The following is a 24,945-nucleotide window of genomic DNA, read 5'->3' on the forward strand; positions in this document are numbered from 1 at the left end:
ACAACAAATGGCGCCATCTGGAACACTTCTTTTTGCTTTTCTGATGAGCTATTTATGTTTTGTCCCCTTTAATAGTGATTTCTGGGCCTTCAATTTGTCTCTTAGTCCTGATGTCTTTAATATATTTCTCTAAAGGTTTGAAAAAACTTCATATGTACCATTGCAGCAAGGATTCTGTTGAAGTAAGCCATTATAATTGCACACCGTATTAGACGTTTGAGATGATTGGGACCTGCACCTATGCATCTACTCCCAAAGAGGAGTGTACAGGATTCCAGATAGTACACCCAGTAGAATCTTTGAAAGTCAGGAATTTATTATGTATCTTTTTATAAAATTGTATGCACTTGTGCTGGTAAAAATTGTATGGACTAGCATTATATATATATGATTTTAGTTCATCTCTTTAAAATAATTCACCCTTTAAAATAATTCTCCTATTTGCTAATTTCCATTCACCCTTTAGTTCTCAAGGACTACAATCCTTCCACCCCCCACGCACACAGTAACAGATGACTGGCGCCTCATAAATTAGGCTCATTTAGTTGTCATAGCTTCTGCAGCTGTCCTTCTGCATGTGAAAATTAAAATAAGTTTTTTTATTTTTGATATGTGTTTTAGCATCCGTTTGTAAAAAATGCCAAAGGAGTTTTCATCTTGCGTGATATGATCAACGAGGCGATGGACGTTAAACTGAAAATTCAGGAAGCTCAGCAGCGTGAATTATACCATGATGATGAAGAAAATTCAGTAAGTAACAAATCTGCTCAAATGTTTGTGCTTCTTCTTGTACAGTAGTTCCCAACTAAAACTCCCAAAAGCTTTCACCACTAATTGGCCTGGACAGGATTTCAGGGAGTTGCAGTCCAAGAACATCTGGGGACCCAAGATTAGGAACCACTGCTCTAATAGCATGGTTAACTCCCTCCTCCCTCCAGTACTAACTGACATGACAATGTGTCATTTATTCGTTGAGCTTCACTCTGTTTTAACAAAAATTCTTCTAACAGAAGCAGCAGTAGATAACATGGTGAACTGCATGCAACCTCACTGATTAGCTGGATTAGACGCTCTCACAGAGCCCATTGGAGCCAAGCGCTTGTGAAAAAGTGGTGAAGTTATGGGGTGAAGAGGGTCATTTTTAAGTGAAAAACTAGTCTTTCACTTCACTTTTTCCTACTTTTCTCTCTTTTTCTTTTGCAATGTGCCATTTAGATTGTAAGTCTGTTTGCAGGAACTTCCTTATTCCTTATAAGAAATTTTGATAACCTGTTGGTTTTTTTAAAATTGAAAAACAGAATAAAAAATATAAGTAAGCAACACTATCAGTACCCTCCTGCCTTAGAACCAGCTGTGTCAGATGACATATGGTAGACGTGAAAAGTGACTTGATATAAAAGTGTTCTGACATGAATTTGAAGGCAGGGGCTGTAGCACAGAGTTGGGCTACATGCTGTGCACAAAGAAGGTCCTGGTTTCAATTTTTACCGTGCTTCCCCAAAAATAAGACGGTCTTATATTAATTTTTGCTCCAAAAACGCATTAGGGCTTATTTTCAGGGGATGTTTTATTTTTTTGATGTACAACGATCTATATTTATTCAAATACAGTCATGTCATCTTCTGGTTGCTGCAAAATCATGGAGGGTGGGGTTTCACTTAACTGGGGCTGATTTTTGGGGTATGGCTTATATTATGAGCATCCTGAAAAATCATACTGGGGCTTATTTTCAGGTTAGGTCTTATTTTCGGGGAAACAGAATAGCATGTGTAAGTAAAAGGGTATCTTAAAGAGCACAGCTGCTGGTTACAGGGAGCATATAAATCCCTCATTACAACAGCTTCACCCACTACCAGACTGTTTGGGGCTCAATTCAAAGTGCTGGTTATTGCCTATAACACCCTATATGACGTGGGTCCAGGCTATTTGAAGTATCATATCACTCCATATGAATATACTTGGCTTTTAATATCTTCCAAGGAGGCTTTTCTCTGTGTTCCACTATCTTCCCAAGCTCATTTGGTGAGGACCTGAGAGAGGACCTTCTCAGTAGCTGCTCCCAGGCTTTGGAATGCACTGCTCTGGGAAGTCAGATTATCCCCCTTCCTCTTGTCCTTCTGTCATCTGGCAAAGACCTTCCTCTTTTAAGCAATAAGTGGGGTGGTGGTGGTCCTTGCAATGCTGTATTTATGAAATTTAGTTATTTTTAAGAAAATATCTTTAAATTATTTTAATCTTTGTTTTAATCTTGATTAATATTCGATTGCTTTTAAAATATAGTTTTGTATAGTATTTTAAAACCTATTGTACAGTTTTAATTGGTGTGAGTCACCTCGGATCCCCCATGAAGATAAAACGGGTATATGAATGAATGAATGAATGAATGAATGAATGAATGAATGAATGAATGAATGAATGAATGGCTAACTAGCTAGCCCATGTGGTCTACTTGAAACCCCAAGAGTTCAGAGCAGGCATTGCTGCGCTGGATGGATCTCTATAAGGCACCTTCATAGATTATTCCTCTTTTTCACTTCTATCTTTATCATGCTAAGGAGATAGATGACATATGCAGCCTACATGAAGCTCATTGTGACTGCATTATAAAAAGAGGATGTCTGAATGATTTGTAGTCGTGATGTGTGTGTGAATAACTTCTGAGTATTACGTAAGCTGATTATAGTATATTTTTAAAATCATTCTGTTTAGTGCCATAATGATAATTTCATTTCAATCATCCTTTATGTTACTCTATTACATATATCTTGAGGCTCTTAAACCTAAACATTATGCTAATGAAAAGTCTTTTAACATATTTGGTTCAGCTCATGAACTGTTGGACCACAATGCCCTATTGAATGGAATGGTGGTGGTTATTCTATGCAAGAACATCCTGGGTTGTCCCTCCAGAATGAAACGTGCTGCTTATTGTTAGCAGCATACTATTTAAAGGAGACGGATAAACGTTTCATTATGTTTGGTCAGAATTCCTAAGTTCAAACTTAAGATGAGGGTTTGGATGAAATGAAACTAAGCCATTATTATAATTTCCTCATTATTTATATTTCTGCAAATATGCATTAGCATAAAATATCCCTTTTAACAAATGCTATGTAAATTCAGGATGTTGACATGTAATTTCAGTCTCTTGTAGTTCTATCTTTGTCTGATAAAAGGCTGACCTCTGCCTCAGTATATACAGTATTCTGGAAGGAAGCTTAGTGTCTGCTACAAAAAAAGTGTTCACTGTTTTGCTAGTTGATTGCTAAAAAATTCATTTCACCTAATGTAACATTGCTGTTTATTTTAATTATATGAATTTCCCCAAAGCTTTTTAACACTCTTAGATCACCAAACATGTACAGAGTTTAGGTTTTTTTTTGCATTCAGAGATGCCTGTATGGTATTTTCCTATCCATTCAAGAATGAAAATAAATAAAGGTAAGGTTATTACGGAGGGGTGCTTTAGGATCAGATTTAAAAAAAAAAAAAAAAAAATAAGCCATTCATTTTTTACCTGCAGTGTTGGAGAGCCCATCCTGATACTTTGCTTAGGCTAACTGATGCTCTTGTACCTGTTTACAGGAAGAGGATGAAACTGATTCCAGGACCATGGTGCGGGCAAGGGGACAAGAGACGAGTACGATGAGAGCTGCTTGCGGAATGAGTGACGGCATCAACACCATGATAGAATACAATGATACTCTAGAGTCACAACTAGGAACAATGGTTATCAATACAGAAGATGAGGACGATGATGGAACAATGAAGAGTGAGTGCTTCATTTATAATAATATTTGATGTAACTAATATTCATATTGAATCTCTCCCCAGAAAAAGGTACATATGCATGAAATTTTGCATGACATTTACTTTATCCCATCAGAAATTGATTTCCCTTCACATAGAGACAGAGTATAAAACAAAATTTACAAAGAAAAGTAATAATTAAAAATAGGTGGGTCTCCCTCACTCTTGTTTGTTCAAGCAAAAATCTGGTAACCATCTTTGTTTTGGAAAAAGCTTTTAGTAAGTGAATTGCTGTTCATGCAGGAGTTTTGATGAGGGGGTTGTTTAATTGTTTTAAATGTGTCTTTAAGTGGTTTTAAAGATATTTTATTTAGTACCTTTTAATGATTAATTTTGTAAAAAAAATACTGAACTTGTTTGGTCGAAATCCTGTTGTGTAACTTGAGCACATTTCTATGTTGCTTAGAAACAAAAAGCTCCTGGCCATGATTCTTGGCACTGTGCATGGACAACATACCAAGGCACCATAATTACACATGCTTAAGAATCACAGCAAGGAATTAGAAAATGGTATTTTGTCCATTGTATTTGCAATTGTTTTAATATTTTGATTATTAAATTTTTTGTAAGTTGCTCTAGGTCCCCTTTCTGGGGAAAAAGTGGGAAATCAAATCAGATCAATGGCCAGATCCTGGAAAAAAAAAGGGGAATAAATTGAAATTCAAATAAACTCAAATCAAAATTCAGATAAAACACAAAATGTTATTTCTGCTCAAAAGTTAATTTCAGTGAGAAGGTGATTGGTTCGAATAAACATACATATTAAACAATGTTATGACTAGTCTGGCACAAAAGAATTACAGTGAACTTTTGAAAAGGCTAAATATTTTGCGTTAAATATTACTTGTGAATTGATGCGAACAAAGACATATCTGTCATCATGACAATAGAGTATATTTTCTTCTACTTCCTACTGATGGCAAACTGTTCTAGATGACATAAAACAGTGATTATGACAATTGCAAGTTTCCTTGTCATGCATAATAGCAGTTCTTGCTACCTCAGTGAAATTTGTCTCTGAAAATGTATTTCATAAAAGATAACTTTCAAAGTAAAAAGAAGAGAATCAAAGAAAAAAAACATATTTTGCAACTGGTTTATAGAGCTCTGTAACTTATCTATGGCCCTCTTAGGTTTCTTGGAGCACAGGTTAAGAACTCGTGGTGTAGATCAAGTAATCTTTTAGAAGACGATAGCCAACAGTTGTAGTAACCAGAATAGTTCATGTGTGATTTGACCTTGACTCATTTCTGCAAGGTGAGGAAGGTTCTAAGCAGCTCATAAGTCCTCTGCATTTCTTCGTCTTCACTCAAATGCATGCAGACGGACACTGCTTCATAATATTGTTAGATATGATGAGTAGAAATATAGAAATAGTTAAAACTGAAACAAGTATTATACTGTTCTGCAAAAATCCTCTTTAGACTGTAGATCCCAAAACTATTGGAGATAATGCCATTAAGATCTCCTGCTTGGATGAAGAATTAATTATTTTTGACTAATTGTACATTTCACCCAGCACTCTTCTTCTATGCCAAATAGAAAGCTTACAGCTCTACTCCACTGTTGGTGTTTTGCATTGTGGATAGCAAGAGAATGGCATGATGCAGAGTTAAAAAGGATAAATTTGAGACATATATCGAAAGGAGGTCAATTCCCCTGGAGATAGCAGGGGAGAAATAAAAATGCTTTTAAGAACTGTAATTAGTAGCTTGAAACAATACAGAAGCACTAGGTTGCTTTTGGTAGGACGTAGTCACAGTGCAGGTCATGTGGTTGCCTGAGGTGGTGGTATGCCAGAGATTGAATCATGGCTATTGCATTTTCTGAATGTACGTTGTACGGTTGACTGGAGAATGTTGTGTGGATGTACACCAGTTTTCGTAGATTATTGCTTTATTATATATTCTTTGCATTATATCTGCTTAAGAAGCATTCTTTCAATGAATAACAACTCTTGTAGATGCAAGTTTACCCCAATCCAGTAACCATTGATTGGTCCTTATGCAAAGTTGCTATTATGAGAAAGGCTTTAAAATGGTATCTTTTGTACAGTGGTGCCTCGCTTAACGAGCGCACCGTATAACGATTAAATCGCATAGCGATCCATTTTTTCGGATCGCTAATGCGATCGCACAACGTTTTTCCCATAGGGAAAAATTCGCTTTGCGAAGACCGGTAAGCGTTTCGCTTACCGATCTTCGCAAAACGACCCCCGCCGATCAGCTGTTCGGCGGCCAAAATGGCCGCCGGAAGCCGGGAAATGGCCTAAAATGGCCGCCCGCAGCGTTTTCGCGCCCTCGTTAAGCGAGGCGAGGGCGCGAAAATGGCTGCCGGCCATTAAGAAGCTTCGTTAAACGGTGAGTATTTGGCCCATTTGGAACGCATTAAACCATGTTTAATGCGTTCTAATGGGCTTTTCTGTACCGTTTAACGATGCTTCAGCATAGCGAAGGTTAATCCGGAACGGATTAACCTCGCTATGCGAGGCACCACTGTATATGTTTTCTGAATGTTGAGTACAGTGGTGCCTTGCCGGACGAAAAACCCGCAGGACGAATGGTTTTTGCGATCGTGTTGGTGACTTGCAAGACGGCTTCTTCTATGGCCGTGCTTCGCAAGACGATTCCCCCTGCAAGACCGATGCCTCGTAAGACGAATAATTCATTCGTCTTGCAAGGTTTCCCATGGGAATGCATTGCAGTGCATTCCTATGGGAAACCGCTTTTCGCAAGACAGTGCTACTCGCGGAATGAATTACTTTCGTCTTGCGAGGCACCACTGTAGTAGAATTTGCTTCATTTTAATTTAAGCTTGAACAGAAATGTTTACATATCCTTATTTGTAGAAAATAAAATCACAGGCATGCCTTGCTCTGTATGGTTGTTCATATTGCTGAAAAGTATTCTTTTCCTCCACTAGAGGGGATATAACCTGAGAAATGACATGTATTCAGCAGGAAAGTCAAAGCTTTACCAAAACTGTGTTTGTTGATACAGTATTCTTGTAATCTCTCTATCTGGTGGTCCAATTCGGGAAATTAAAAAAACCTGCTTCAAACTAGTCATAGTTTCTTAAACCTGTGTAACCCACACAAATGAATTAGTGCTAGTTAGGCCAGTCAGCAGAGTAAGATATAGGCAACTGATGTCACCAAATTAATGTTTCTTAAGTATCTATATACCCACATGTTTACAAATTAAACATGTTCTCATCTTCTCTGTGGAATATACTTTAGTTTGGTGTGTGCATTAGGTGGTAGTATCTGTACACACTATTCTGTGCATTTGCAGAAGTAGAATAACTCATGTACTGTAGATGCACCACTTAAAGCTGATGATGGCATCAACTGCAGTGAATTTTTCGAAATAAAAAGATGTCCACTTTCCCCCAAATGGAGATTTCATTGGGTTCTGAGGCTCCTATGGAATCCTTTTCATTCTGGGGAAATTGTTCGGAGCGGCAGGAATGTTTTTTCCCCCCAGTTTCTGAAATCACAACTCCCCAGATGACTAATATCAGCAGCAGAGATTTTGGAAATTTTGGAACAACCTATCCCCCAAATTCCTGAGCGGCTTTCCCGTGATGAAAGGATTTCATGGAGGTCTTGGGACATTTGGGATGGGGCAATTGGAAATTTATTTAAAAAAAAATGCTGCAGCCGATGATATCAGCCTTGTACAGCATAACTTGAACAGCATAACAGGATTTCAGCTGCTGGGTTTTGGATGTTTGTCCACAAATGCCCTGCAAGTAAAAAAAATAAAATGAAACTTTTTCTGTAACACTACCAATATTTAACATATGAAAAAGAAAGGTTTGCTTCATCTGCTTGCATGATTTATTTTCACATAGGGACACATTTAAAAATGTGATCAGCCCCCTCTCTCCAATCATCAGCCATAGTCCTTCCTATCACACCATGATTTTAACCACATCATTCCCACAGCATGTTGTGTGGTATTTGTTAGTTCCTGTTGTTAACTCTAGAATAATTGTCTGAAGTGTTAATTTTTGGGTAGGCATTGTAGCAAACTGATTTCTTGCCTTTTCTTCTCGCTGACCTTGGGCAACTACAAGTGTATGGTTTGTCTATGTAATCAGTTAAAATTTGTGGTCATTGTGAGAATTTGATACCTCTGATATAAGAAAAGAGAGAACCTCTCATGCCATACAAGGGGTTAAGGGTGCCTTTAAATGTATTGTGACCACAGGGATGAATGGCCCTTTCTTCGCTCTCATCTGTAGAAATGGGGCAAAGATGGATGCCTGTTACATTTGCTAGACTTAGCATTAGAACTGAATTTGCACATATTCACTTCCATTAAAACTTCTTGGTCAGCTAATTTATTGATTAATTTCAAAGCTTCTTAGCTTTCCTAGGTCCAGTTTTTTCCTATAGTTTTTTTTTAAGTCTACCTTCTTTTTGATGTAACTTTCCGGCATCCTGGATGTTCTGTTAAGCTTCCAGCATAGTCTCCTGTTTGCTGTAATTAGTGTACTGTCTTGGAGCATAATATGCACTGGGCTGAATAGCTCTGTGAGTTAGGTCTCTGGCTACAGAGCCAGAGGGTTGGGAGTTCAATTCCCCACTGTGCCTCCCATGAAAAGTGGCCTTGGGCAAACTGCACAGTCTTGGAGCACCCCCCAAAAGAAGGGGATGGTGAACTATTTCTGAGTACAGTGGGGTCTTGACTTGAGAACTTAATCCGTATTGGAAGGCGGTTCTCAAGTCAAAAAGTCTGTAGGTCAAGTCTCCATTGATCTACAGTGCATTGAAAACGATTAATCCCGTAACAGGCCGTTTTTGTTCCATTTTGGTTTTTTTCTGGTCTGTAAGTCAATTCTCAGGCTGCAAGTCAAACCTAAATTTTGCGGCCAGAGAAGTCTGTAACTCAAAAAGTCTGTAAGTCAAGCCATCTGTAAGTCAAGGATCCACTGTATTCTTTGCCTAGAAAACCCTGGGAAAGGTTGCCATAAGTCAGAATTAACTTGATGGTACGTAATAATAATAATAATAATAATAATAATAATAATAATAATAATAATAATAATAATAATAATAATAATAATAATAATAATAATAATAATAATAATAATAATAATAAATCACAGGGTTCCTGACAAACAATTTACTCCCTTTATCTGATTGTAAGTGGTCTTTCTTCTCCTCAGGATGAATTTCTATGGGAAATGATTGTGTGTAGTGAATGCAATGACTCTTTCTTTTGGATTGGGCACAACTACTATTCAGTCAGAGGGCTTAATCAGGTTGCAGTGCAGAACCCATACTGAATTATGGGACTTAGGTGTAGAGGTAATAAACGGTTTAGCAGTAAAAGTCTTACAGCAGCTCTTCCATTAATTGTAAATGTCCAAACCAATCAGGCAAAAAAGCTGTTTTAGTGTAGATATGGATAATGGGGGAAGCAGGTTGTGCTCCAGATGGGTGTCAGTATAATGCTTTGGCAATTTGAACTGTGTTTTTTCTTTACCTGAGAAGCAGATTGAGAACAGAGCCATGAATGCACAATAAATATAGAAAAATGAAAGCAATCAGGATAGAATACAAGGTATTTACAGGGTTTAACCAACAGGGGGAGCTGCACTGTAGGTTTTAACAGATACGGAATTGTGAAACTTCTGTACCACACAATGGGATGTTCTTTCGTGGTAATATATTTAATGAGTTAAAAGCAGGATTATTACAATACAGTAGCCGGTATGAGGGCTGGTTGGCTCATGAAGATGCCTCTAAAATATGATGTGTGAATGAAGGACTTCTTTTGAAAGTCCAACTACAACTGCAGTTGTCAGAGAAACTTTTTCTGTGATTTCCTGTTTGTCTTGGTAGCAGACCAGAATTTGCTGCCAGGTAAAGTGTGAAATGGCTGTGATGGCCAAACTATCTACTCTGTCACATAAGTGTTCATTGTACATTAGTTGTTCATAAATCTGTTCACCCAAGCGTGGGAAATGGTGGGTCTGGAATCTGATTTTCAGATACTGGAATGCTCCAGGGCTGCACAGAGCATCAAAAATATTCCTCCAGAATGGACTCCAGTTCAGGCTTTGATTTTTTTAAAAAGTTACTTTTTGGTGTTAAACAGTGAAAAGGAATCTCTTTTTAGAGTGAGTCAGAACTTCTGGAGGATTCTAGGAAAAGCCATTCACTTGGCTTGTTTGGAGGGTACGCGCAATAATGGTTTGGGGTGTGCGTGTGACTTATCCTAGATATGAAATAAGATTATAGTTCTTATTTCATCACTTGCCAATTATTTAAAATTCTGGAATCAGAAATCCTTGCAGGTCTTAAGAAACAGGAGAGAAACAGTGGCACATACCGCATCATGTGGCTCAGTGTAGTGATCCTGTTTAGCCATCAAGCCATACCTGCTACATAGCACTCCCTTCCAGTCTCCAGACCTTCCCTACTTTTCCTTTTCTCAATCTTTGAAGGAAGTTTTGTTTCTTATGCATTTTTAACCCCTCTGGAGACTGAGTTGCCCTATGATTTGATCTTGTGCATTTCAGTATTTTGGGGGAGGGTGTGTGCGTGCGTGTATGCATGCACACTCCTGATATTAAATGGTTTTGATGACCTTCAGTGGTAGCCATTTTCGGAAACAGCTATTGAAATGGATAGGTGGAATAGAGACATTGTTATAAAGTAAATACTTGTGTATCTTTGTGAAAATTCAAGAGCATTTTATTTTCTCTTCCCCTCCTCCCGAGCTTTTCACATATGGTCAGTGAAAATTTAGATGCCCGTGTATCTGCATTTCTCCCCTCTCCCCTCCTAGATTCAGAGGTACTTAAGAGTCATTTCCAGCTGCCCCTGGCAAGTATGTTGTGCCTCGACTTACGAACGCCCCTACCTACAAACATTTCGACTTACGAACAGTTCCGCTTGCAAAATTTTGCTTCGACTTACGGCTGGAGCTTTGACGTAAGAACAGAAAAAGGCAGGGGGAAAAGGCGGGAAATTCAAACTGTTGGTGGCGAAGAAGCTGCTTCTTTGTAGCTCTTTTGCCCAATGGTTAGAGCAGGGGGTCAGGGAATGTTTTTACTCCTGTGGGGCAGGAGGAGGAAGGAGAGGCGGGGGCGGCTCCAGATCACCATGGGGCGCAGGAAGCCGGTGTGCTCCCTGCCCATCCATGACACGGGTGTACTCATGAGCAGGGCCAGCTGAAGTTGCGGGTCTACTCATGAGTAAGTGCCCCCAAAGGTGTTGGGCTGGGGCGCGCGGGTCAGAGGGGCTCCTCCATGGACGTGACGTGCAGTGGTGGCGCAGAAGGAGGAAGGAGAAGCAGGGTGGCTCCAGTTTGCTGCCGGGCGCGGGAAGCTGGTGCGCTCCCTTCCTGTCTCTGGTGCGGGTCTACTCATGAGTAAGGGCCGCTGCCTCAGCTGCCCTATGCACTGGCCGGGGCCTGGCGCTAGCTGCCATCTGCCGAGGAGTGAGTGCCTTTGGAGGAGGCTTCAGTCTGCCTGATAAGGTGCTGCCTTTTACTTTGTAGAAACTTCTGGGTGGGTTTTGGCTGAGGGGGTGGTTATGTTTCTGTGCTGTGCTGTTCATTTTTGGTGTGTTTTTTTTGGTGTTTTTTGAAATGCTGGAATGGATTAATCCTGTTCCCATGCATTTCAATGGGAAATGGTGCTTCGACTTACGGAAATTTTGAGTTACGGTCACCGTTCCAATACAGATTAATTTCGTAAGTTGAGGGACTACTGTATATTGCTGTGAGATGCCTTGTGTGTATCTATAGCAAACTCATTGAGGAATATTGATAAATCCAGAAAATGAAACAAGATAAAAAAGGCAAGAAACTAATATGGAGAGAGAACTGGAACTTAGAGGGTAGAGAAAGGGAGTACAAAATAGAGGAGAGGGGATAATAAGGTACAGGTGCCAGAGCTTTAAATTTTGTATGTATAGAGTGCTAAAAATAACTAAGGGGAGTGTAAAAGTGCAACCCTGAAAACGTGTTTTGTGCTTAAGAAAATGAGGCTTCAATAGCAGTGTGCTAAAGTCATTGCAAGACAATGAGCCAGCTCTCCATCAAAGCCTCAACAGAGAAAGCAAAGTTGATATAAAATAACATTGCTGCAAAAAGTAAGGAATTTGATATGAAAGCAGCGGTCCCCAACCTTTCTGGTACCGTGGACTGGTTGGGGGTTGTTGCCTCCATGCGCGGGGGGGGCAGGGGTACCCCTGCACTCGTGGGTGGGCATGTTGTGCATGTGTGCAGGCGCGACACACCCACTAGCGAGCATGACATGCCCACTGTGCAGGCAGACGGGGGGGCAGAGATCTGTCTCCGCGGCCCAGTTCTAGGAAGCCCATGGACCGGCATGGGCCATGGATGGGTGGGGTGGGGACCCCTATATTAAAGAATCTCTTTTTTAGCAAGCTAGCACTTGAGTGTGGACCAATGTAAACACTGATAAAAAATATGAAAACATTGAAACAAAATTCCTAAACCATGAAACTCCTACAGTACAGCAATGTAGTTACAGTATAGCAAATTAGTTCCCTTCCAATCTCCTTCATAATCATTCTGCTTACCTAGCAAAGTTGTATGAAAGCAGATTATTATGAAGCCAGTCTGCTACTAGAGCAGGTGTTCCAGGGAACAAGCCAAAATATAAACATTGCTTTGTTTCCTTATGAGTGTAGTAGATTGGCAAAAGCGGTAGAACTTAGAAAATCAGGGATGTGTTTTGTACTGAAGCAAACTGCTCTGAGAGTAAATTGGCACCAGGCACCAAAGAGCAGGAGGCAACAATGCAGCAGCAGACTTCATTTCCAGAAGCGAGCAACAGATGCAGATAAAGAAATCGTGGAATTTTCTCCATAAATGTTAACTGGCACATGGTTAAATATTGTTAAATGTTAAATTGTTAAATATATTTCCTGCATATCTGGATATGCTAAAAGGTTAAGAAATGTATTTCGACTTTTATAGATTTTTACTATTGAAGATTTATGCATTTTAAGGCTATAAACTCTTCTATTTTGACTGAAATATGATTTAAGTTCTTGTCTGTAACTTTTGTAAATAAAATCCTATAATTAGTATTTGCACCTGCAACTTTTTTTATTGCTATAAGTTCTCCTTATGTATTTTCTATTCTATCGTTGTATTGTGTTTATTACAGTAAGATTTATGTAATTTTTTGTATTATTTCACTGTTTTTACTATATTGGAAGCCACCTAGAGTGGTCTTTTAGAGTAGACCAGATGGGTGGGGTATAAATCAAATTAATTAATTAATTACTGTCAAATTGGAATGGGCCTGTAGCTTCTCAAAGTTACATGTTTCAGTAGCTCTTTGATTTTTGTACATAAAAGCAATGTAGATGAATGACGCTTGTAGAAGTAGACAAGCCAAGGTTACCTGGAATCATTTCAACCATAAAAACAACTTTTTCCTTGAAACCTATATGAACCTTGTTGATAATCTGATTTCACAATAGAATTAACCCTTTCAGGGATAAATGTCAGCTGTGATGGACCACTGCGACTTCAAACTACCCAGAGTTGTTTTAAAATTTTATAGTTCTCTGAGGTCCTTGTTCAAGTGCCATACTTTTGACCTTGGCACTGGGAGATCTCCCATCATGTGGAAAGATAGAAGTGTGGAGTACAAAGAGTAATTTGAAAGAATGAGTTATAAAGGAGTTGCCTATTTTGCTGTGGGTCAGATCTACTACATGCAGATTCTTTTTTTCAACTGAAGATCCTGTGGACTGAGCCTGGAGCCTTTTATGTATAAAGTGTGTTCTCTAGTACTGAGTTGTACCCCTCCTGGTTATTAGTGCTTTGCAGTTTAATAGCCTGAGCAGTCTGATTAAAGTTTCATTAAATGGCTTTGTATACCTTTTCACATTTGAGGTTCATGAGGCTTGATACATTTGTCGTGTTAATTTGTCTTGGTGTAATTTTATTTCTTAGGAAGGTGACCTGCACCAAATTCGGTCTGTTGGGGCTGTGTGTGCGTTTGTCCCTCTAAACTGCTTTCAATCACCATTTTTCACCTTATCACTTCTTCAGTAATGTGCCTTTCACATTCAGTTAAATTGATTGAGCTGTAAAAATTTATCATCCGGGTAGATTTTTTTTCTCTGAGGAAAGAGTTTTTAATAATCCAACTTACTAAATGGTATTTTAAATGCAATAGAATTGGTGTCATTAATATCAGAGTAGTTCCGTATTTCATGACATGTTACTGATGGTAAAAAAGAATTGGCTATGTCTGTGATTTTATTTTGAGTATATTTCATGCATTTCTGAAGCAGGATTTTCCCCATTTTTTTCTTGAGATGGTGTGTGAAATTAACATGCTGTCTATCAGTTTTTCTCCTGCCAACCTATCAGTTTGAAAGCGTGTAAATGCGAGTAGATAAATAGGTACCACCACGGTGGGAAGGTAATTGCATTCTATGTCTAGTCACGCTGGCCACGTGACCACGGAAACTGTCTACGGGCAAACGCTGGCTCTATGGCTTCAAGGCGGGGATGAGCACTGCCCCCTAGAGTCAGACATGACTGGACTAAATGTCAAGGGGAACCTTTACCCAGCAGTTTTTACATTCTGTATCTAATAGCTAATCCCTCCCCCCCCCCGACGTTGACATAGGAAGCTATCTATCCAATTTCCCCCATTTCATAGTTCATACTTAGAGCAGGCTTTTCCAATCCAGTGATTTCTGTATGTTGTGGACTATAACTTCCATAATCCACCCCAAACATAGGTATTCTTTGGAGATGCGAAATTTGTAGTGTAACATATTAGGAGGACACAAATAGGAAAAGGCTGCTTCGTGATTCCAGTTGAATATCAGGAAAAACTTCACAACTGTTAGAGCAGTATGACAGTGGAACCAATTACCTTGAGAGGTAGTGAGTGCTCCAACACTGGAGGCCTTCAGGAGAAATTTAGACAACCACTTGGCAGTTATTCTTTTATTTGTATTCCTGCACTGAGCAGGGTGTTGGATTCATTGGCCTTATAGAACCCTTGCAACTTCATCATTCTATGATTCTAGTGCACAGGTGTGGCGTGTAATTCCAGAGATCTCTAAGGGGATTACATTGTATCTTCGATTTGTATGCTGTGACAAGTATTCACTGCCTAGCATTCCCCATGTCACTGCCTAGCATTCCCCATAATCAAGAGTTACACAGTTAGCCTCTTTGTGGACATTTAGATAAATTGATGCAGAAGTGCAGTAGGACCCCTTTATCCCTGAGATTAATATCTACTGATTAACTTATCCACACTGAAAATACTGTATTAAAAATATTAAATGAGAATTTTTTAAAAATCTATTCTAATGATGATGTTACCAGTACTGGCCACAAAAGGGAGCCAGAGACCATGCTATGTTTAGCATTTGCTATTATAATAGTATTTTCTATAATCTGTATTTGTGGAGGAGGAGTACTGTTCAAAACCTTTTGATTTCTGCTGCAACAGTGGGACTACCCTGTAACTATAAATTACAAAGTACAGTGGTGCCCCGCATAGCGAGGTTAATCCGTTGCGGATTAACCTTCGCTATGCGGAATCATCGCTAAACGGGTAGGGAAAATGTATTGAAACGCATTAAACTTAGTTTAATGCGTTCCAATACCTTTCTTACTTACCCGTTCAGCGAGGATTCCAATTGCCGGCAGCCATTTTTGCGCCCTCGCTAAGCGAGGGCACGGCGTGAAAACGGCTGCCGGCAGCCATTTCCGGGCTTCTGGCGGCCATTTTGGAGCCGCCGAACAGCTGTTCGGCGGCTCCAAAATGGCCGCTGCAATACTCGATCTTCGCAGTGCAGGTTTTCCCCATTGCGAAGATCGGGTATGTTTCCGTATAGCGATCCCGAAAAAGGGATCGCTATACGGAAACATCGCTATACGGTGCACTCGTTAAGCGAGGCACCACTGTATGTGACATGCCTATTTCCATGTTAGCATGCCTGTTCCTTAAGATAATTCAGCAAAGTTCTTCTCCACTTGTTATTTTCACCAAAAGTAACAAAGACTTCCGGGCTAGAGGGCTTTCTTGGCAGTGGTTTCCATCTATCCTGATGGGAACACTGCTATCATTCAGATGTCAGGTAAAAACATATTTATTTACTCAGGCATTTTAAATTGGATAAGTTTTGATTCATTTTAAAGTTTCATTTACTATGTCAGCAAGGGCTTCTAATTCCCAGTAACAATAATAACTAAAATTTAATGTTTTCTTAAATCTCTCTGTAGCTTGTGCTAAATCACTTGCCCTCTGTGACACAGTTGTGTTAAGCAATTTCTTTTAATTTGGTCTTTACCTAACTCTACTGCCAACATTGTTTGTATTAGAATCTCCTGAATGCAACAACATATATATTGACGCACAAATATTTTCAATTAGTCATGTCAGGAGGTAGTGTGGCCATTGATTGGCTGAGAAATGAAATAGTTTCCCAGTCCTGATTCTTCCTTCTTGTGCTGTTTCTTCTTTGGAAGAAGAGATGGAATACTTACAAATTACTGCAGCCCTTGGAGAAGTCTTATGTTGATCCCACTTCCTAATTTTGATGGACCCATGCTGGCAGCATGAGTGCCTCATTTCTGCTGCCCTCGGTGAATTGAAATATTGTTCTCCTTTCCCTCCTGTCTCATTCCCTGCTCCAAATTTTGTATTTTGGAAGGCATAACGTCATGTTACACCCCACCCCCCGAAAGGGACTCAGCCAGAGCACAGAGTGCTGTCCTCTGAAGATGCCGGCCACAGAGACTGGCGAAATGTTAGGAAGAACAACCTTCAGAACACAGCTAAAGAGCCCGAAAAAACCACAACAACCACTCAGCCATAAGTTCATTTTTTATATCTACTTGACTCCACCACCACCCTTTCCTTCTTGTGTCAGGGAAGAATTGTGAGAGGTTGAATTTCTTGAAATTGAGGGCCAATGCCCAGGTGATCTACTAAGATGTCTCTGTGTGTCCTCCTAAAGCACATTAAACCTTTCACCATGACATCTCCAGTGCTGAAGGAGTTGCTGTGGAACTGAGTTTGCTGCTCTGGACCAGCTTGTTCTTCCTTAGCAGAAAGCAAAGCTCCTAGGATGTTAGGTATCTCCCCCATACTTTTTGAAAATATAGTACGTCCCAAACTGTTCTTATTATTCAGACAACTAGGTATGGTAGCTTTGGAACATTGGTATCAAAGAGAATGATTCTTCTGCATGTCACAAGCTTGCAAGTTTAAGTGTGTTGAATTTTTGTAATCTCTGGACTTTGAAAAAGGTTTGTTAAGAAGCTTTCTTGATGCCTGCCTCATAGCCGTGGATGGCTACAAGCTTTTGCACCCTTTCTGATCTCTTTTTGAGATGCCGTGACCAGTATACAATTGTGGAAAAGTTATAGTTTGATGATAGAACACTTGCATTGCTTTCAGAATGCATGCATTTACTCCGTATGATGGTCCTGTGGAGGGTTCATTCTGGCTGCTTGGAGTATCTAAATCTTGGGTTCATTCTGCAGGTCTGGCTAGGAAAGACATCTATGCCTGGAACGCTGCAAAGTCACTGCTTGTCCGTGTAGATAATACTGATGGCCTGATAGTGGACCTCAGCAAAAGCCAGCTCCATATTTTTCTAATGCTATTTTTAGCCATTATTTTCCTAGGTTTTATATAAGCCTTGAAATAGAAATTAGCTAACTAAATAAAAGGCACTTTTCATCTTCACCGGCTTTCTGGGAAGTTTTGGGAATAAAAGAGTAGAACATAATTCAGAACAAATCAATGTTGAGGCTGTTCTTCATTCTTCGCTGCTTTTTGCGGATCGATAAGCCCTATGCCATTTTTTTAAAATGGGAAGTGCTGGCACTCAAGTCTTAGCTGCACATTATACCTTTTGACCTGGAAATCCTTTCCCCAGTCCCCATTTCAGCAATGGGTCATTGTGGTTAGTCTGTGCTTGGGGGGGAGAGGGAGCAGAACAAGATATGCAGCCAGGGTCTAAGATTTAGTATTCATGCTTGATTGTACTAACTTGCAGACCTGGCTCCACCTGAGGCTCCATGAGTTATTTATCCCTTGTCCTATTCTGTGGACATAAAAAGAAGGGTACATAGAGGCAGTGCTGAACTCGGTGGCCTCTAACTGTGAGACAGGTAGGATTTTGCTGAACAGAGTAAGGGAATTTGATTTCAGCCCAATCTATAGCTAAAACTAAAGGGCTTGGAGTTTCTAGATCTTTTCAGAGACCGTAGGGGTGCTTTCAGAACAGCTTTCACTTCACTTTCAAGAACTGCAAGTTCTTCATCATAGGATTCTTCTTCAAAAGTGTCTGTTGTTTCATCTATACAGATCTTCAGTATAGTGTTTCCACCTTTTATTTTTTTCCTGATCAAATAGTGTGCTTCCCTGTTGGTCTTTCCGCATTCCCAATCTAGGTTTAAATTTCCCTTTGATTTCTTGGATCTTCTTCCTCTTTTGCAGTTCTCCTCTGTTTCTTTGCATTGGTTTTTGTAATAGTTCTCCTTGTCTCTACATGATAATAGCTGAAAAGCAGCTTTGGGGATTCTGACTCTATTTCTTACTTTTGCTTCCTGCCTGTCATTTAAAATTTTGTTTCTTTTGTCATCTATCTAGATCAACGGTTCCCAAACTTGCATCCCCAGATGTTCTTGGATTCCCAGAAATCCTGGCCAGCACAGCTAGTGGTGAAGGCTTCTGAGAGCTGTGGTCCAAGAATATCTGGAGACCTGAGGCTGGGAACCACTGATCTTGGTATTTCTTTTCTTTTTACTACAGGAATGGTCTTTTTGCATTCTTCCCTAATAATATCTATGGTTCCAATCAGCAGTTCTGGTTCACAGGCAACTGAGTTTAGTAGTCAGTCAGTCAGAACTTTTATTGGCATACGCACCAAAAAAATCACCTAGACAGGGTAAGAACAAACTATTAATCAGCTGAATCTACAAATGCATTGTGTCTCAAACTGCGGCTTCTCACTATCTGGTTCAGAAAGACTGCCATGTTCTCCACTCTAACTGGCTGTCTTGTTGACAAAATATAGCTCAATGTGTCACAATCTAAGCATCCCCTCTTCTTCAGCAAAAACAGGTCTGAATATTTTCTGCAGAGATCCATATAGAATAGAGAGTGCAAAATCACGTGAAAAAGGGGATTCCACCCTCCGGTTCTAGCAGGGTGTGGCGACAGCATTCCTTTACTCGTTGCTTTTTAATCTTCTTTTGCTTTTTATCCTGTTCCTTTGCTCTTTTATCTAGCTTCGTTTGTATAGTTTAGTAATTTTTATCTAGTTCCTGCTAAATAGCCTTTTTAATAGTTTTTTTTTAAATGTAGTCTTTCAGCCAAGTGTGTTTTATGTCTCCTGGTACATTTTGAGTTAGGGATATGGTGGCGCTGCGGGCTAAACTGCAGAAGCCTGTGCTGCAGGGTCAGAAGATCAAGAAGTCGTAAGATCAAATCCACGTGACGGAGTGAGCGCCCGTTGCTTGTCCCAGCTCCCACCAACCTAGCGGTTCGAAAGCATGCAAATGCAAGTAGATAAATAGGGACCACCTCGGTGGGAAGGTAACAGCATTCCGTGTCTTAAGTCGCACTGGCCATGTGACCACGGAAGATTGTCTTTGGACAAAAACGCTGGCTCTATGGCTTGGAAACTTGGATGAGCACCGCTCCCTAGAGTGGAACACGACTGGACAAAAATTGTCAAGGGGAACCTTTACCTTTACCTTACGTTTTGAGTTAGCAGACACTGAAGTTATTACTAGGGTACGTTACAAAATCTCCCGAGACTTCAGGTTTTTTAAATCGCAAACCGTTTCTTCTTATCTGATAAGGATAGAGGCAACAGCTGTACTTTCTACTGTTGCTTCAGACAGAAGTGAATCGTTCTGTGTCTTTTTCTACTGAAATTGAAAATCAGATTGAAGAACCCTCCACTGTGGGGAAGAAGAGGCAGTAGAGGACTCCTTCTGGAAGAAGTCACCGACCATGACAGCAAAACAACTCTGTCTCAACACCTTAATGGTATGGACTGAGACAGTAAATGAATTTGTAACATTGGCTTCTTTGAACAGACACATAACTTTAGAATCAGAAAGCTTGGCAACTAGAGACAGTAACTGTGTTGCAAACGAGAACACTTTTGTCTTATCTGCTGAAATTCCATCAACTGCTGTCTCCTCCTTGGCAGCTAGTGGAAAAATTACTGTAGCAATACAAACTCCCTTACATTAAACAGCCAAAGCTTCTGCAAGTCTAAATACAGAAATAACAGAAGGATTAATGTCATCTATCAAACAACTGCTCAACATGGTGGGGGAACACCGCTTTCTGCCTGGAAAAACAGTGTTGGCCATTTTCCATGAACTTCAACAAATATAATTGCAACTAGACAAAATCCAGGATTTGCCACATGGGTACTCCAGTGACAATCCAACTCTGCTAAACTTTATTCACCTGGAAAATAGTGATGTGACAGTTGAGTCCACAGCCAGAAGGGGAGTACATGCAACTCCCACTGCCACGTTGCGTTTGCAAACCAACCAAATAACCCTCAAAATTGTGGATAATTTTGCAAACAGGGTGTGCTGGACCAACAGGCAGAAAGATCTGGAATCCCTGAGCAGGCTATTAAGAACAGAGGTGGGACAAATTGACCATGAAATCATTGAAAGATTTCCGGGTCTCCCACATCTACTGAGATCGCTCTTGAAATTTGCCATCCCAATTACGCTTACAAGGATGAGGAAATTTCTGAGCAACTTTAATATTGCAGTGAAGGGACTTTTTCCTGACTTAGACATAAGGCTGTCAATACCGCCAGAGCAGAAACGGACTCCTCTGCCTTCCATTGTGCAAGATCCATTAAGGCCACGTTTTGGGGCATCTGACAAAAAAATTGGAGCCAATTGCTCATAAAGAACAGAAAAAGCAACAGAGCTGCAGGAATTGGCTGAAACTGAAATCAGGGAAACTGGAGAAAATGACTGCAAATTTTCAGAAGTCATCCACCTTGAGAAGTCTACAGCCCTGACCAAGATGCCTAGAGAAGGCCCAATAAAAATGTTCTCTTGGGCTAGGTTACCTGAAACCTTGTTGGAAACATCACTCCCACAAGAGATGCCAACAGATGGGGCCTCAGCTCTGTTATCAGTACCACATAGTGGCAAGGACAGCTCACCAGGGGGTCAAGAAGCGGCCCTGACAAAACTCCACTCCAATGACTTACTACTACAGACTGCAGTTGGTTGTCGAGGGGGATAAGATCCAAGAAGAGGCAGTACATGTCTTCAGAGACCTGATAAGAGATAAACAAATGAAAATAATAAAAAAAAACTAGACAAATTCAGATCCGAGTTGCTTAACAACGTGAAGGAGTCTATCAACTGGAAGAACCTGGACCCTGTAGAAGAGACAATCATGCCAATCGATGGAGTTACATCCCCCACTGACCTTGTCACAAAACTTCTGTGCATGTCAGCCCCTAGATGTCGTTTCCGCTTTAATTTTGTTACGCCATTAGTGACAGTGCTGTTCGTACTTGTCTTTTGCTTTTTCGCAGTAGCTGACAGAATGGTTTCCAATCTGGGAATCTCATTTTCCAGCACTATCTCTTGTTTCATTTTGGACTGTCTCATCATGGGGTTTTCATGGTAAGGAAAGTTCAGTCATGGTTTACCATTGTCACCTTCTCTGCAGTACTAACAAAAGTTAGCTTGAGTGTCACCACTGTTGCCTCCTTCACCAGTGTCACCTTCAGCTACCACTGCTGCTGAGTAGCTGCCACTCCCATCGTTGTCAGAATTATGTCATTTGCTGATGTGACTGTTACCCTTGAAGAGGGTAGATGCATCTTGGTCTGGTATCTCAGCTATGACCATTCAATCTTGGTTGAGCTTGCTAGGAGTCCAGACTCATAATGGAGTTAGCCTCCTGACAGCACTGTTCTAAGCCTCACTGACACATTCAAACTCCCTCACTACATTAAGGTGTGTAACCACTATAGAAAGCCTAACTTGAACTGTTAGACTTTGTTTGGATATCTTCCATCGGACCTCCTTGCTTAATATGGGAACATGTTCCTAGTGGATATTAAGAAATGTGTGTGTGATGCATGGTGTGTCAATGTGTCATGATTTTGGTAACTTTGTGTCTTGTGTTTACCTGTTATTTGACTCAGAACTTCTGGAACAAAAATTAAGCTAAAATATTTCAGTTCAATCAACCTTATACTCTGTTGTTTCTGATGCAGAGCAACAATTATTTTCTGTAAAATCAGAAAACATAAAAGGAGTATAATTAAGTCTAGGAGCATCAGAAGGCAACCATGAAACATGTAATTGCAAAAGAAGTAGTATTGATGGATTTTATATAAAAGAGCTGAAGGTCGTTTTATAATAGAAGTCTTTCTTTCCTGTTGCACTGGTTGTTAGCATGAAAAAGGAAGATAGCTGTTGTAAAAAATAGCTTTATAATAGGGTTGCTGTCAGGTTTATCCTATTCTCTTTGAACAAGAAACCTCCGCATTTAAAAAATGCTGCAAAAGAACTGTTAAAATACAAAGCAATGTTATGTGATGCAGTTATTCATGAAGACGAGTGTTCATCTGTACCACTTTATCACTGCATTGAAATAATAACAAGAACAACATGACACAGTCTTTGGTATTATATAACAGATACAAGTTTTAACGAAAAACCAAGCTGTCAGTTAACAGTGGTGCTGCATTGCACACTATACATATATTTGATATTCAGATTTTTGGTGAAAACTCATATCTGTTATATAATACCAGTCAAAGACTGTATCTTGTAATCACAATCATAATGTGCTGTCAAGTCTTATTCTGTCTTATGTCAACCCTTCCCAGGGTTTTCTAGGTATAAAGTACTCAGAAGTGGTTTACCATTGCTTTCTTCTTTGTGTATGTGTGGGACAGTGCAGCTTGGCCAAAGCTACACAGGCTGGCCCTTCTCCTGGGAGGCACAGTGGGGAATATAACTCCCAACCTCGTGACTCCAGTCATTGATCAGTGAGCTCCTCCTGAGTTCTTGCTTGGGATGCTGTGTCAGATTAGGATTATGAATGGCAAATTACTTTCTTCAAGTCCTCTGTTGTAACACTTTCCAGGGTTTTCCAGGTAGAGAATACTAAGAAGTGATTTACCATTCCTTTCGTCTGGGTGCATCCTGGGACTGCACAGCCTGCCCAAGGCCACATAGGCTGGCTCTTCTCCAAGGAGGCACAGTGAGAGACGAAACTTCCAACCTCTCGCTCTTCATCCAGATACCGAAACCACTGAGCTATCCAGCCAGCTTTTACTTTCTTCTGTAACTCACCCCGTAATACAGCTTTGCAAGAGTATCAACTGAGGAAAGTGACTTTCTTCTGCCACACAAAATACATAAATAAAACTAAACATCAGCCTACTTTCATGAAGAATAAAAGTTATTTGAATCTTATGCAATGTAGAATCACTGGCGTCTTGTGGATCGATATTTTAGGCTGTTATTGAGGTTCACCATAAAGCTGTTTAGAATATTGATCCTCTGTATGTTGAAACACATCTGCGATGTTTAGTCTTCTATGTTGGGGTAAATTCCAATACCTTTTTTCATTGTGATTCTTTGTATCTACTTTAATAATACAAGCAATGCAGAAAAGTTTCTTTTACAGTATAGTACTGATGATAAATAGGCTTTCAGTATGAATAAATCAGCTTTTATTCTGTAGGAAATTCTGAGCTGATAAGGCAGTGATGGTGCTATGTTTGTCGAACCCTGTGGCTAGCCCATCCTAGCTTTAGATTTTATGTACACAATCCCTCACATGCCTGTTTTCCCACTCCATTGTGATGCAATGTGTTTGTGTGTTACATAGTGCCCATTGTTTACCTTTATGAGAATTCCATAGTGTCTCCATGTGTCATGTATGGAAGGCCTTGTGAAAGAATGAGAAATAAAGAATATATGTCAAGCTGAAAATAATTATGGCAAAACCCTGTGCTCTTTGACCTAGGGTTGTAGAGGGTTAGAGTACCCTGATTGAAAACTTGTAGGATCTAGTTTCAGATCCTTCCTTGGCCATGAGATTTAGGAAAGGATTACACATTGAATTGCATTCAACAGTTTCAAAAGAAAGAACCCTACGTTTGAGAATTTTTATTTTTAATTCTTTTTTCCCCTTGATTCTGAGTGCTTTCTTGATTGAGTAACACAGCTAAAACTGGAGCTGTTTGAACTTTTGCTTTTCATCAGTTCACTCAAAATGCTCTGCCCAGAGCAGCTTTTGTCCAAGAGAGAAGAGAAATAAAAAGATCATAACTTCTTGGCTCTGGAATAAAAGGTGGTGGTAGTAGTAGTAGTAGTAGTAGTAGTAGTAGTAGTAGTAGTAGTAATGTGCCATCAAGTCAATTCTGACTTATTGTGGTTTCCTATTCCCTTCTTCTGGGGGCATCCCAGGACTGTGCAGCTTGCCCAAGGCCACACAGGCTGGCTGTCCTCACAGGAGGTACAGTCAGCAATTGAACTCCCAACCCTCTGGCTTTGCAGCCAGATACCTAAACCACTGATCTATCCAGCCAGCTCAGAAGAAAGCATATAGGTTTTTTCCTCTCTAGAAGTAAGCATGGAGAAGTAGAAGTACCCTCTTTTCTTTCTTTTTCCTAAGCTAGCCCTGTAATAGGATAACACAGTACCTTGCAGGCTGGTGTATAAGAGGCAAACAAAGCCCTCTTCTTGCCACCACTCTAACAAAAGGAGTGGGTTTTAGTTCTGTAGTTAATAAAAGACTTCAGAGATTTTTGCCAAGTCAAGGATAGATTGCATCCTTATTCAAGGCCTCAAAATAAAGGCAAGGATAAAGTCCTGAGAGCCAGCTGGGACTTGAGTTATGCTTTATTTTAGGTAATTTACTTTTTTTTATTTTACTCCATAGCAACAAATACGTGAAAGTGTGTTGTATGCAATTGGGCAATTGATCCATCTAGCGCTGTACTATATATTTTTGGAATGACACTCTTGGATAAATGCCTTCTCCAGCCTTTCAACCTAAAAAGTGGCGTCTGCTAAATGAGAGGTTAAGGAAATGAAATGTTACCACCTTTGGGCAAAACAT

General features: G+C 40.0%; 1 protein-coding gene across 2 annotated transcripts in view; it reads left to right on the forward strand.

Annotated features, from left to right (window-relative positions):
• STK4 (serine/threonine kinase 4) overlaps positions 1-24,945 on the forward strand; it is a 95,436-nt gene that overhangs the window by 22,899 nt on the left and 47,592 nt on the right. For both annotated transcript variants that reach the window (XM_020789219.3, XM_020789218.3), the window contains exons 8-9: positions 622-750; positions 3,586-3,772. In XM_020789219.3, the coding sequence (XP_020644878.2) occupies positions 622-750; positions 3,586-3,772 (316 nt within the window). The remainder of the gene's footprint in view (positions 1-621; positions 751-3,585; positions 3,773-24,945) is intronic.

Source organism: Pogona vitticeps, chromosome 4 (assembly GCF_051106095.1).
Source record: "Pogona vitticeps strain Pit_001003342236 chromosome 4, PviZW2.1, whole genome shotgun sequence".
Taxonomy (NCBI): Eukaryota; Metazoa; Chordata; class Lepidosauria; order Squamata; family Agamidae; genus Pogona; species Pogona vitticeps.